Source organism: Chionomys nivalis, chromosome 8, assembly GCF_950005125.1.
Source record: "Chionomys nivalis chromosome 8, mChiNiv1.1, whole genome shotgun sequence".
NCBI classification, from domain to species: Eukaryota; Metazoa; Chordata; class Mammalia; order Rodentia; family Cricetidae; genus Chionomys; species Chionomys nivalis.
The window spans coordinates 78,455,381-78,468,047 of NC_080093.1; the positions used below are offsets into that span (position 1 = coordinate 78,455,381).

A 12,667-nucleotide genomic window follows, 5' to 3' on the forward strand; every position below is an offset into this window, starting at 1 on the left:
ACTAATGCTAGGAGGACCCTTTGTCCTGGCTGGGCTCTCTTATGCTTTAACGCATTCACCCTTGCTCTCCTTACAAAGCAGCAAGGTGTGTTTAAGTGTGAACAAACACAGATGACTATTCAAATAAATTCAGATTGCTTCTGGGAGTAGCCACGTTATGAAAAAGCACAGACTTTCTAGGTCCCAACAGAGTTCTGGAAGGACTCAGACTCAGAAAAAAAAAAAAAAGTCCAGAGGACAAAAAGGGACCCATGAGCTTCTTCCCTGGGCATCCTGCCCTCTGGCTCTTCCAGATGTAAGCACCTGAGTTCAAGGCACAGCTCCGCAAAGGGCGTGACCTCGGGCAATCTTTGGAACCTGCCAGGGCCCTAGTTTCCCTATAGGAAAAGCAGAGAAGGCACTAGGTGATTCATTAGCAATAGATATTAGTGCTAATGTCTAATCAGTATGTATTAGCATTAAAGTGCAGAGCAAATGTGTTCAGTGTGACTAAGCGCAGACATAAGTCCTTCCCCTTCCAGAGAGAGAGAGAAAGAGAGAGAGAGAGAGAGAGAGAGAGAGAGAGAGAGAGAGAGAGAGAGAGGGGTGCTCTCTCTACCTCCTCTATGTAGGTTCCAAAATTAAACTCAGGTGGTGAGGCTGGGGATCAAGCCTCACTCCAGCCCTGTAAAAACTATCATTATCTTCTTGTTTCAGCTCTCCCAGGTCTCAGGCCCAACGCCATCCCCTCAGCCACCCCCTTCCCCAGCTACTGCATGGTTAAGGCAGGGATGAGCCCTGAAGTATCACCCTGTGCTCCTTCTGCCAGCTTCCTTTCAGAACATCTGCCTGTGGTGTTTTGTTTTGGGGACAGGGTCTGCCTAAGTGTAGCCCAGGGCGGCCTTGAACTCATGGACCCAGCACAGGGGTCAGAGGTGGCCATCAACCTTACTGTTCATAGTCCCTTTTTACAGAGTTGTAAGCTTGAAAGGCTGGCAGAAAAGCCTCGCTCACACTGTCAGCTGCATTCCCAGTTTTTAGGCTCCCGCCTAGTGCATAGTAGGTGCTCAGCGAATGTTGGTTTGCACGAAAGCACAGCCTCAGAATGCAAGGGGCCACTTCCGCCCCGGGCCTGCCACGCCGCCAGCGGGACGCGCAGGGGGTGGGGCCGGCGAAGGGAGGGCCAGGCCGGTGGGGCTGCAAGCCTTCCTCCTGCAACTTCCCAGTAACTACGGGATCCGATGCAGCCACCGCCCCGGAACCAGGCCTTCTCTGTTCTGCCTTCCAAGAGGGGGCCCGGGAGTAGCCCTTGGGAGGGCAGCCTCCCGCACGTCCCGAAGTCCCTCTGGCCACCCGGCGTCGATCCAGGCGGAGGCCGGGAGGGGGCCGCCCTCCCCGCGAGGCTCCAGACTCAGGCATTTCCTCCCTGCTGCCCGGCGCGGCCTTCCCCTCCGAACGAAGAAAATCCTGGGGCCCAAGTAACCCGGCCGATCGCCCCGGTGTGCAGCGGCTGCCGAGCCAGGAGGGCCGCTCAGGGTAGGATAGGAGTCCGGAGCAGAAGCTGGTCAAGGGCAGCGCGACAGGGACTGAGCCGGACAGGGACAGGGCGCGGCCAGGGACCGGAGTGTGCAGCACGGGCGGCGCCTGGAAGGGGAACTTGAGCTGGGAGTGGAGGCAGAGCAGTGGGGCTGCTGGTCCCGGCGCTGCGAGCCGGGAACCGCCTCCAAGGCCAAGGACACGGGGGCCGCGGGGCCGCCAGGGCGCTGCGCGCATGCTGGACAGGGGACATCACCCGGGCTCGCGCCCTGGGCCGCCCGGGCTCCCGGCATGTCAGTGCGGTACACACTCAACCTGAAGGTCTTCTGGCCGGTGGTGACCGGGCTATGCACGGCGCTGGTGTGCCTTTACCATGCCCTGCGCAGCACCGAGGGAGCCCGGACCGAGCCCCCCGACGGCGTAGACAGCGGCTTCCCGCTGCTCAAGGTGGCCATCCTCCTTCTTCTCGGCTACATCCTCCTACGATGTCGCCACACCATCCGCCAGCGCCTCTTGCCAGGCTCTTCCCGCCCTTGTGGCCACGCCAACTTTTCAGCCAGACCCTTGCAAGAGCCAGGCCTGAGCATCTTACTGGAAAGTTACTATGAGCACGAGGTGCGCCTGTCGCCGCATGTGTTAGGTCATAGCAAGGCGCACGTGAGTCGGATCGTGGGTGAACTGGTGCAGGCTGGCCGAGCCCGAGGGTCTCCAGGCCCCATCACCGGGGGAGCGCTGGCCTTGGCCTTTCGGGGAGATTTCATCCAGGTGGGCAGCGCCTACGAGCAGCATAAAATCCGCCGGCCAGACAGCTTCGACGTGCTGGTGCCACTGCGCTTCCCGCCGCAGGTGGCTCTGGAGCCGCGGAACCTGGGGACCGAGCCCACGCTGGCTCCTGCCTTCCGCAGCTGCTTCGTGTGTGCCCTCAAGGCACCGCCCTCGCCTTCGGGGACCTCGACAGGACAGTGGCATCGCGACTGCAAACCCTTTGCTGAAGGGTTCTGTGTGGATGTGCAGGGCCGACGCCACCTCTCTGCCACCCTGGTGCTGCGCTGGTTCCAGGCGCACCTACAGCGCTCCTTGGCCACAGTGCGCTACAGCTTGGAGGGTCGCTGTAGAGTTAGCCTGACCCCAGGTGGTCTGGAGCAGCCTCCCACCCTCCACATCCTTCCTTGCCGCACGGACTACGGCTGCTGTCGCCTTTCCATGGCCGTGCGCCTCATCCCCGCTGTCCATCTGGGCGATGGCGTCTTCCTTGTGGCACCGCCACCACCACCCTCGCCCAGCGGAGCCCTGTCAGAGCTGCCGGGTGGCCTGCGCGCTGAGGCACTGTGGGGTGTGAATACAGCACGCCAGGAGCAGAAACTGCTGGGCTGGCTTCAGGAACGGGCTCCTCCAGGTGCCTGCTACCTCAAGTGCCTGCAACTGCTTAAAGCTCTTCGAGATCTGGGTGCCCGCGGGCTGGACCCTATGGCTGCTACCCACTGGGGACGCATCCTGTCTTCCTACGTGCTGAAAACGGTGCTGCTGGCGGTGCTTCTGAAGGAGGGCGGTCCAACGCACAGCTGGGACGAGGCACACCTGAGTGAGTGCTTGGAGAAGCTGGTGAAGTTCCTTAGGGACTGCCTGCTGCGACGCCGAGACCTCTTCCACTGTGTCCTGGGTCCAGGTGGGGCGGCCGCCGAGGTGGGCCCCCTGCCCAAGGTCCTGCGCGAGGCCGCTCCAGTTGATCTCCTGGCACCCTTCGATCAGCATGCCCGGGAGCTCGCAGCAGCGCGGTTGCTGTCCACCTGGCGACGGTTGCCCCAGCTTCTCCGGGCCTATGGTGGTCCCCGCTACCTTGCCAGGTGCCCCTTACCCCGGAGTCAACGCAACCAGGGATTCCCTGAAGATGAACCATGAACCCGGATTACACTCCACCTGACCAAATGTCCCTTTCCCACAGGATGGGTGGGAGGGTGGCAGTTCAATTCGAGATGAGCTGTAGAAAAGGTTAGGGAATTTGGAGGATATCAAAGACTTTGGTGGGCATAAATGTTCTGCCCTAGGCTCCATGACCCAAGATAGCTGTGGCATCTTCTGCAGGCCCAATAGAGTGCCCTGGGTGGTCTGATGCTCACATATCTCTGCCCCCAAATTATTTGAAGCAATCATGTTTGACATGCCTACTTGTTAGATGCTAGGTTCTCAACTAGATGTCCATGTTTTTGGAGGGGGGTTGTATGTTTGCTTCAGTTACGGGGTTGGACTCCTGGGTCTTGCATATGCTAGGCAGCTACTTTACAACAGAGCTGCACATCCAAGGCTCCTAGTTTTGTTTTTAAAAGGGGGGAAAATCCTTATCCACAACTAGAGTTGAAATTCTAGTCCAGCTGTTAGCATTCCAGAGTAATAATTTAGCCATTCCCATGAGCATTTGTGTATTTTTAATGGTGCAATCATAAGTTTGTTGAGCAAGATTAATGGAATTGCCATAAATTAAGTGACCTTGCTAAGACCTGGCCGGGAGCTGGTTAGAGACTTTCAGAGCAAGCAGCCCTCTATGTCCAGCCATTCTCTTTTTCTGTGGTGACTGGAACCAGGGACTGTTCAAAGAAGGCTCCACACAGTTATCTGGAAGACCAAAGCTCTGAGAAGCAGCCAGCCACCATTCAACACTCTCCAGGTCACAGGTGGGGATTGGACACTCAGCACCTGTTCATTTGAGCCGGGCAGAATGCAGAGGGAAAAAATCCTTAATTAAGACAGGTCTGGCAAAAGTGTGAAGCGCGAGTCTTGAAACAGATCCTGCCTGAGGCTCGCTGTCAGCCGGACACAACCCGCCTTTGTTTCAAAGTTTCTGAGCAAGCGGCACTGCAGGCTTGTTTCAGATTTAAGGATCTGTGAGGAGAAAATGCTTGGCATGTTGCCTAGTTAGGGCTCGGCTTTGGTGATACCTTGTGTTGGGGTAGTGGTTGGAAGGTTCTTGATTGCCCAGATAACCTTGCAGAGTCTTGGAGGCCAGTTCTTGCTTCTGCGGATGACCTGTAATAGTAGCTTGCAGTGTGTGTCTGGAGACCTACCATTTCTCACCAGTGGGCAGAAGAGGTGGGCCACAGGAGCTGAAGGAGAAGTCAGGGAGCTGGCCTTATAATGTTCTGCTCTTCTCGACTGTGAGCTTCCCCAGGCTGGGGGCATCTTGCAGTTGGGAAGAGCCCATTCTCCTGTGCCTCTTAACTTCTGGCTTCCTGACAGCTCCGAACTTCAAGCTTAGAATGTTCCACCTTCCTCTCTCCTAGTGGGAAGTGCGGCCACCTCAGCAATATACTTAGGGATTTTCTTTTTTAAGTAGACTCTTTAAAGTGAAGGTTAGAGGACGAAAATAGCCACATGAATAAGGCCATTGTTTAATGTCTTAGCTATCTGGAGGGAACTCTGCAAACCCCCTTTCTTTAGGGCACCCGGTTGGCAATCAATGGAACTAGATTGTAAGGAACTTCTTGGTAGAGCTATGTTGGCTTCTGTGTGCTTTGCAACTGAAAGAGGAACAGCTGTCTCAGTGAGTTGTTTTGGGGACCATTCCTCTTGATACCCCAAGGTCATTCCTACTTTTTTGAGGCCAATATTTGGTCATAAGGTACGGCATTGAATGTAGGGGGTGTTCCGTCATCCTCTTGCAAGGACATAAACTGCACAGTGGGTTTTATTTTAATTACTTAAAAAAGTCAATGCCAAGGGAAGATTGTGTGCGTGAGTATGTGTGTGTGTGTGTGTGTATGTGTGTGTGTGGTATGTGTGTTCGTCTGTGTGTATACTACACATGTTTCCATACTCAGCCTGTTGATTCCTCTGTAGTCACTAAGTTGGAATAGGGGACAATGAGGCAATTTTCCAATTATTAGATTTTTTTAATTGTGATAATATTTTAAAATATAAAACTGGTTATTGTCATAAATATAAATATCTTTCTTGTAGGGTTTTTTCTGTTATTTTTATTTTTTTTTTTTGGTTAATTAACCAAAATTTCATCCATCCTCAAAGCTTTTAAATTTTATTATATTATTATTATTATTAAATTAATGGGCATTGTGCTTGTGAATTAAAGAAATATTAATGTTTTATTTAAATGCCATGCTGAACAGTTGTTCTTGTTATGTGGCAACCAAAACTTAAGAGATTTCGATCAATTTTGATCAATATTTAGCGATCTGAAGCATGTACTGTGTACAGATGCAATAATACGGCCGTTGCGGTGGCTGCCCGAGGCCCCTGCGTTCAGCTGAGTTCTGCCTTTTGTTACAGCTACCGTCACAGCCTCTGTTTGATGTGTACACATTTTTGGTGTATATTTGGTACTGGAGAGTCACATATGCCAATATTCTCTTAGAAGATGGCGCTACCAAAAACTAAAGAGTCGTTTAGCCAGTGCCCAAAGATGTTTTGAGGAAGATGACTCAGCCCTTTTACAGTCAGACTCTTCAATGACTCCCACTGCCCGGCTCGGAGCCTTCCTGGAATGTTCGTGGGATGGGAGAATGTGTTTTGCAAAATGGAGTTGGAATGGAAAGAGAGGACGTTTTGAGTGGATGAAAATATTGTCTGAGGATTGGGGACGGGGACTTAAGATGAATGGGAAGGGGAGAAATGGGAGGAGGGAGACAGACGACGATCTCTCGAGGGTGGGAGGGTGTTTTAGGTGAAGAAGTGTGTTTTTAGGTATGTGCTATTTCCAGCCAGGAGTCACAAACTCAGTAGCCGGAAGGCAGGAAAATAAATGAGGGTGGGGAGGGTGGCGGGGGCTGTGCCCACCTTAAAGAGGGCAAAGAAAAGGTGGGGCTAATTTCAGATTAAAATACTGAAGCTCACTGGTTTTTAATTTAAGCTATAATTTAAAATGTCTAAAACCACCGAGTGAGCAGAAAGTTGATTGAACCTGAGGCCACCAGTTTGTGACACCTCGCCTTACACAGTTAGCCTTTCCTCCGAGTATATATAAAGTTATATTCTTTGCTATGGAGACGATGGTTATATACACGTGGGGGTGTGCTAGCTTGCTTCTGCTTTAATCTCTCAGAGTTAAGCTTTATTATAGGAATAACAACAGAAAAAATTAACAAAGCCACAGATAACATTTGTCCCCAGTTTCTGGTAGGGTTCCCATGCAAGCCTGACTCTCCAGTCAGAATTTCAACTAAAACACTTGGGGCTATTTCTGGATTTTCTTTGCTGGTGATTCGGGGTCAGCTTCTCTCCCTGGCTGGAGTTTGCGGATGAGTAATGAGGCGGAATTGCGGAATATATTCTTTCTTTGTATTTGGTTCCTTTCAAAAATTAATTTCTTTGGTTGTAACCTAGCCCGGGACTTCACAATGTTGGTTGAAGGCATTAAACACCAGCAAAACAACAGCCAAACAGCCCGTGTTCCATCTTTGGGCCAAATTCCATGGCTTTGTACTATCGCCCTCTCCAAGAATCCTGCGGGCTTCACTCTCAGCCTTTCCGTCTCTTTCTGACTCAGTGTCTGTCTCCAAAACTGCCACCAGCTGAGCTTGCTTCCCAGGCGTCTTTTGTCACCTCCTGGAGGAGGAAGTTGTGGTTTCCACAGAACTGGGCTTCCTGGCTTTGACCTTGACGACGAGGTTTTTCCCGGCCTACACAAAAGTTCCTCCCACGTGGAGAGAATGAAGCTTGTCCACATTTCTGACGTCCCTCAGGACGGCAACTGGCTCAGTGTTACCCCTGTGTGGTGCGTTAGCTTCTTCGTCTTTAATTTCATGTCCGTAACATATCTCCTTATTTTTTACGGCACACGGTTGGGGGTGGGGATAATGCTAGCGGAAGTCGAGAGAGGGTAGCAAATTCCGGATCATGTAGACAGAGAGAATTGGTGAAGACCTGCAGCTAACTGGTATGAAATCTGGCTCTGGCAGTATTGGATATTTAGGACTATTTTAGCACCTTTTGGGGGGGAAAAAGTTTCCTTGTCTTAGTCGCTTGACTTGAAGCATTCCAGTTCGGGCAGCTTTTTAACTAACGTGCCTTCTGACCCCAAACCGCACATTGGGATACACTTTGAGAGTCTCCGTTACAGCCCAAGTTTGTTCCAATAAAAGAGACCAAAGAGTTAATCAGACCTGGTTGACTGCTATCACAACAGTGTGGTTAAGGACGTCTTAATCACGCAGTGTCCATGGCCCCAGTGGTCAAAGCCTGTCACTCCCATCTTCATCTGAAGTTAGAGTGCATTTGCACTTTTTGATCCTGTGGGTCACTAGGGGACCTTGTTCTTTCTCGTTTTGCTGTATCAATAAAGGAATTTGTGGAAACCTCTGGACTGTGTGTGTGGGCTTTGGGGACCCTAGGGGGAGGGTGCTGGTGCCTGTGCCTGCACCAGCTTGAACTTTGCACAAACTTCAGTTGCTTTACTTCAGTTGCTCCCTCCCTTCCCTCCCCCCAATCCGTGTGTGTGTGTGTGTGTGTGTGAACAAGAGAGAGAGAGACAGAGAGAGAAGAGGTTCTGGGTGTTATAAACTCAGGTCCTCTTGTTGCTTGGGCGGCAATCACCTTATCGGCTGAGCCATCTCTCCAGCTCATCTCATAGACTTTTCTGGAACTCTGTCTCTTGATCTTACTGGAGAGAACTGTTTGCCCAGGTGGGTGTGAGATGCCCTACAGGGGTGCAGCCTGAAATTCTGTCTTCTGTTCTTTTCCTGCCTAAAACTCTCTGTCCTGCCCCTCCTCTCTGCCAACCATCCCCCCCTCGAACACCATTCAAGTATTGGCCTGTGGCTAATTCATAGTTCAAACATTTTGCCCAGAAACTGCCTGGACCCCGAGGCGGTCTTGACATGCTTAACTGCTAACATTGGAAATCAGCCATTCTTAACCCGAGATGGCATCTTGGAGACCATGTTGGGTGGTCGACATCTCAGCCAGTGAGGCCTCAAGGAAAGCTGCAGCTGCCACCGACTAAGCATTAGCTGTGTTGTGTGTTCAGCCTCGGGGACAGCTGATGAGCACATTGCGATGAGTCTTCAATGAGAGTAGTCATGTCCCAGGGCATTGAAGACAGCACAGAGCTGGCCAAGACACACCCCGCCTCTTCCAGGATTATAGACGAGCTGTCGGAGACTAGGGTACTGAGTGGGGAGGGCAATGAAACTCACAAGAGGGATGCCTCCTCGGGCATAGGCATAGGGATTTCCAGGAGGGCTACTTGGAGGAGGTGGCTTCTAAGGAGAGATCTAAAGACAGATAGGAATTAGCCAAGCCAAAGAGGTTGAGCTACCTTCAGAAGACTAAGACATCAAGCGCCACCAGTGAGGGAACTGTGTGGCAGAGGAAAACTGATCACTCCTTACTCACCAGGAATGAGAGGGAGGGGTCGGGGGTCCCAATGCCTGCTCTTCGCAACCTGGCCTCTTTCCTCTATGGTCCAACTCCCCAAGGCTCCCCTGTCTCCCAGTGGCATCACAGCCTGAGGACCAAGCCTCTACTGTAGGGACTTAAAATCCAAGCCATTCCAGAGGAGCATGGAGGGAAAGGCATGCATTAAGAACACATTTGGCTACAGCTTATTATAAAAGCCTGAACTACAGGGACATCAACAAGGATTTCAAACCCCATCTGCTTCTAGAAGATGTGAGCGTCCCACAGTTAAGGGATGGTTTGGGATCCAGGCATCTTTTTGCTTTGGCTTTCAAGGTGGCTTTGCTTTTATCTTTGTGCCGTATTCGTCAAGGTTCTGCAGTGAGCACTTGCTTTTCCCACAGCTAACTTGCTCAGAGAGAACTGGCTGTGGAAAATGATGGCCTTCCCTCTTCCTATTGGGCAGAGTCCTGTCGCATGACATACGCGGGAAGCTAGGAAGGGCAAACAGGTATTAGTGGATAAGCAAGCCAGCCACAGAATCTACCAATAAACAAATCAGCCCTAGATACAAATTCCTGAAGAATCTACCAGAAAAGGGAGCAGTGGCGGACTCAACAGTTCATATCTGCTTGATTAGACTGTCCTAAGTTAACTTACAAAAAAAAAAAAAAAATACACAGATGAGTCTGGTATCAGGGTCACTGTTCACTCATGATGAGGATGGTGATTATTATTATTATTTCATTAAGTCAGTTGAATTTTTAAAAAATATCACTCCTACCCCATATTCAGTGTATGAAAACCCATCCCTTGATAGCATGGAACAATGCATGCACACTGGCAAGTGTGAGTCAGATGTTAGCTGTCTGCCCGTAGGACCTGTACGCCGGACTTTTGGAACAAGCAGACGGTCAGCTTACAGAGGGACCCCCTCAAGCATTCAGCCCCTTGTCTCCCAATCACCAAGTTTCCTTCCCGGTGGGACCAGGGCTGACTGCAGTTTTGAACATTTGCTGTAGCTGTCCCTAGAAACGAAGTCCATTCAGTGAGAGGTTTGCCTGCAGCCACTTCTTTCTTCAACAGTGAAACGTCCCCAAATGTCCTTCAGCTGTTGCCCTTGAGAGTTCCGGGCACAAGGCTCAGCTTCTCAATGGCCTCAGCCCCGGCTTTCTTAGGATAAACCAGGGACTTTGCAAAGATACCCAAGTCTGGGGTTCCACCCGACACCAGTGAGGTCAGAACCTCCGAGAGTGCAGCCCAAGTAAGAACCCTTTTTAGAACCCCATGGATGGATTTCCTAGGGCTGTTAACCACTGGCTTCTGTCTGGTGGCCCTTGCAAAACCTTATTCCTGTGATATTACCATCAGGTCTTATGGCATCAGTTGGTGTTTGTCACATCTGCTTCCTGGCAGAGTCAGATAGGTGAAGGGTCAACAGCAGTGGTGAAAATGAACAGGAATCTTTGCCTGAGAGACACAGGCTCAGCGTCACTTCTGAGCAAGTGTGGGGCTTAACTTTACAGGCACTTTCCCTTTCTCTAAGGAAAGACAGAGACAATTTTGTTAAGATGTCGAAGTCCCAGTGAAACTTCTCCACAGAGAAAAGCTTCTATAACAGAAAGACACTACCCTCCTTCTATAATCCAGGATGGAGCTGGATGCTCCTGCTTTCTGTCACTCTGACAAAATACCAAATATAAACAAGCGTTAAGAAGGAACACTTAGAAGAAGTTTCAGAGGGTTCAGCCCATGGTCAGTTGGCTCCATTGCTCCTGACCTCATTGTCATTGTGGGACATCAAGAAAGAGATGGGGTTGAGATTCCTTTCAATAGCATGTCCCACCATGACCTAACTTCCTCCCACTAGGATCAACTACCTAAAGATTCAACTCTCTCCCTCCCTCCAATGGCACCATGGGCTGGGAACCAGGAACCAAGCTTTTGATACGTGGTCTTCAGGGTGAGACATTTAAGATCAATGTGCAGTAGCTATAATCCATCTTCACAGAATGCTGCCGTTTTCCATGAACATCCAATGACTTAATCCACACATGCATGCATATGTATGCATGTGGCAGCCAGAGATTAACTTTAGGTATAAATTCTTTTTTTAGATTTTTTTTATGATTTATTTAACTTTATTTTACGTGCATTGGTATGAAGGTGTCAGATCCCCCGCAACTGGATCTTCAGACAGTTGTGAGCTGCCATGTGGGTGCTGGGAATAGAACCCGGGTCCTCTGGAAGAGCAGTCAGTGCTCTTGACCACCGAGTCATCTCTCCAGCCCCGATTAGGTATAAATTCTTCAAGCTGTCTCCATTATGGCATTTTTGTTGATATGGTTTGGTTTAGTTTTTGATTTTGTTTTGTTTTGTTGAAACAGTGGCTTGGACCTCACCAAGTTAGCTAAGCTGACAGACCACTTAGCCCCCAAACCTGCCTGTCTCCACCTCCCCAGCACTGAGATTACACAAGCAGGTGCCACTTCTGGCTTTTTAACCTGGGTCCTGGTCACAGAACTCAGGTTCTCCTGAATCCAAGGCAAATGCATTAACAACAGAATTGGCTATCCAGCTCCTAGCCACTGCTTCTCTCTGTTTCTTCCTCCAAGCCTTCTTTATGTGCAGTGACCCTGAGCTGTCCCTGAAGAAGAGATTCAGCTCCATTGAGCCACCTTCCAGTGAAGCCAGAGGGAGAGACCCCAAGAGTCACTCTGTCTTCCGCAACCGACGGAAAGCTTTTAAGGGCCTAATCTCTTGAAAGATTTTTGTCTTCATGGTTTATCTAATCATCAGTCACTTCAAATTAGGAGCTAGGCCTCTATGGAGTGACTGTCGATACCTTATCAAAATGAAAACATCAAAGCATGTCAACCAGGGATCCAAATGGTCTTGGTGCTGGCCATGAGCGGCCTTCAGGATCCCGCAGGGCAAGGAACTACAGACTGAAGACACTGCCTCACACATCTTAGATGTCACGTGGGCAAAGGCTGTGTGATCACCATCCTTTTTCTGATAAATACAGCCCACTTTCCATATCCCTGGCTGGCACATCTGTGAGTTCAACCACGGAGCAAAGATTCAGGGAAAAAACAACAACTGAGTCTGAAGGCCAGCAAGATGGTTCAGCAGGGTAGAAACACTTGCCCAGAAAGCCTGGTGGGAACTAACTCCCAGAAGTTGCCCTCTGATCTCTACACACACACTGTGGAATGTTCACACCCACATGTGCACAAACATGCACACATTATAATACAATAATTTTATACATGCAATAAATTTTAAAAATTGCATCTGGGACTGGCAAGATGGCTCACATGATAAAGATGCTAGTTGGCCAAGCTGAGCTCACCCCTGGGATCCAGGAGGAGCTATCTTCAGAACATTGTTCTCTGACCTTTACATGTGTACCAAGGCACACAAGGATCATGGGAGACTTTCTTAGTTTTTGGAGAAAGGACCTCACTCTGTGACTCCAGCTCACCCACAACTCGATCTCCTGACTGCTAGGACTACAGGTGTGAGCTACAATGTCCTTTTTTTTTTCTCCACCGTTGTATACAAAGGGCTTGAGCACCCACAGTTTTGATTCTTGGGATGGGTCTTAGAGCTGAAGTTCAAGGATGCTGCGGTGTGATTTGACCTGGTTCTCAGAAGCCATCTTGGCAGCGCTCTGTCCCTTCCAGATCTTCAGTGAGCATTGGAACTCCCCCTTCCTAGTCACAGACTTGGGAAACCAGTCTCAGAGTCTGAGCCCTCTGCATGCAGAGACACACACTGACTAGGTATGAGCAACCTTCTACTG

General features: G+C 50.3%; 1 protein-coding gene across 1 annotated transcript; it reads left to right on the plus strand.

Annotated features, from left to right (window-relative positions):
• Positions 1–1,161: 1,161 nt before the first annotated feature.
• Positions 1,162–7,799, plus strand: Itpripl2 (ITPRIP like 2). The gene has a single exon (XM_057779372.1). It carries the CDS (start codon positions 1,807–1,809, stop codon positions 3,412–3,414), a length of 1,608 nt encoding a protein of 535 aa, XP_057635355.1. The 5' UTR covers positions 1,162–1,806; the 3' UTR covers positions 3,415–7,799.
• Positions 7,800–12,667: the final 4,868 nt, after the last annotated feature.

Excerpts from the sequence above, each read along its gene's own strand:
- Itpripl2 (XM_057779372.1), top strand. The coding sequence starts at position 1,807 with ATGTCAGTGCGGTACACACTCAACCTGAAGGTCTTCTGGCCGGTGGTG.